Source organism: Plasmopara halstedii (genome assembly GCF_900000015.1).
Source record: "Plasmopara halstedii genome assembly, contig: Scaffold_1211, whole genome shotgun sequence".
NCBI lineage: Eukaryota > Oomycota > Peronosporomycetes > Peronosporales > Peronosporaceae > Plasmopara > Plasmopara halstedii.
The window spans coordinates 331,738-333,104 of NW_020188126.1; the positions used below are offsets into that span (position 1 = coordinate 331,738).

At 32.3% G+C, this 1,367-nt stretch overlaps 1 protein-coding gene across 1 annotated transcript; it reads left to right on the forward strand.

The window, feature by feature from the left end:
* Positions 1-298: 298 nt before the first annotated feature.
* Positions 299-785, forward strand: PHALS_00748 (dna partial; the record flags this gene model as incomplete). Its single annotated transcript, XM_024730476.1, has 2 exons — positions 299-641; positions 706-785. 2 exons carry the CDS (start codon positions 299-301, stop codon positions 783-785), a joined length of 423 nt encoding a protein of 140 aa, XP_024580749.1.
* Between the last annotated feature and the right edge of the window lie 582 nt (positions 786-1,367).

Genomic DNA, 1,367 nt, shown 5'->3' on the forward strand with positions numbered 1-1,367 from the left:
AAATGATATGGTAAACAAGCGCTTGAAGATATATTGAATTCCAGGATGTTATAATTTCAATTATGGAAGGTGTTTATTGGAATGAAGGATTCAATAATCAAATTGTATTGACAATCAAATCACTATTTGAGTTGCCTTCTTTTTTTTTAAAAAAAGAAGGCAATCCACTTCAAAACGTATCAAATTATTAATGAATTCAGCGTATGGTAAACTAATTCAGAAGCCAATTGTTAAGCAAAAGGTTTTGGTTAGTGATGAGAAAAGTATTCTTGAATATACTATCAAAAATATTAATAAGATGATCTCTAGAACACCAATTACAGATGATTTAGCATTGTTTGAAGAGCACAAGGCATTATCAGAACATTTTAGCCCAGCTCATCTAGGAGTACAAGTATTGGATAGTAGTAAACATATTATGAATACAGTGATGTGCTTAGCAGAAGATATTGTTGCTAAGACATGGTACCAGGACACAGACTCTATGCACATCGATTACGATGCTGTCAGTAGACTTGAAGATGCTTTTAGACAAAAGTATAACAAAGAGTTAATTGGTAAGCAAATGGGACAATTTCACGTCGATTTCGATCTTAAACGATCAGAAGGTAATATCTATGCTAAAGAATCTATCTTTCTTGGTAAGAAGAGTTATTTGGATATACTTGCTTGCGATGGTAATGATGTAGAAGGTTTTCATATCAGATGTAAAGGCATCCCATCAAAGCTTCTTGAAAATGATACCTACAACAAATATTTGGAACTCTATAACGGTGAGGAATTAGAATTTGATTTGAGTGATGTATGTCCAATTAAAATTAATAATAAAACTCAACGTGTAACTACAAGGTTAAATTTCAAACGAAAATTATCATTCAAATAGTATAATATGGACTCTCTACTTACTCAGCTCTATTATGATCCAAAAACGGGATTCATAGGTGCAACGAAGCTATACCAAAAAGCAAAAGCAATTGATAAAAATATAACGTTAAAACAAGTCAAAGAATGGTATAAGACACAAAGTAGCATTCAACAGCATTCAATTCAAAACAAAAAGTATCCTGAATTCAAAATTTCAAGCAACAATCCAAACGAATGGCAAATGGATCTTGCGTTTTGGCAAAAGCAACCAATATTGATAACGGTTAATATCAACAGTCGCATTGGATATGCAAAAGTGTTACAAAATAAAAAAGCAGATACAGTTCAAAAAGCCATTGATCAATTCATTACAGGGCATAGAGTGTCTGCGTTGATGTCAGATAATGGTGATGAACTCACAAATCATAGAGTGGAGAGATTTTTGGATAAAAATTCAATTACCCATGCTAATTCTATTCCAGGAGATCATACAGTGCTTGGAA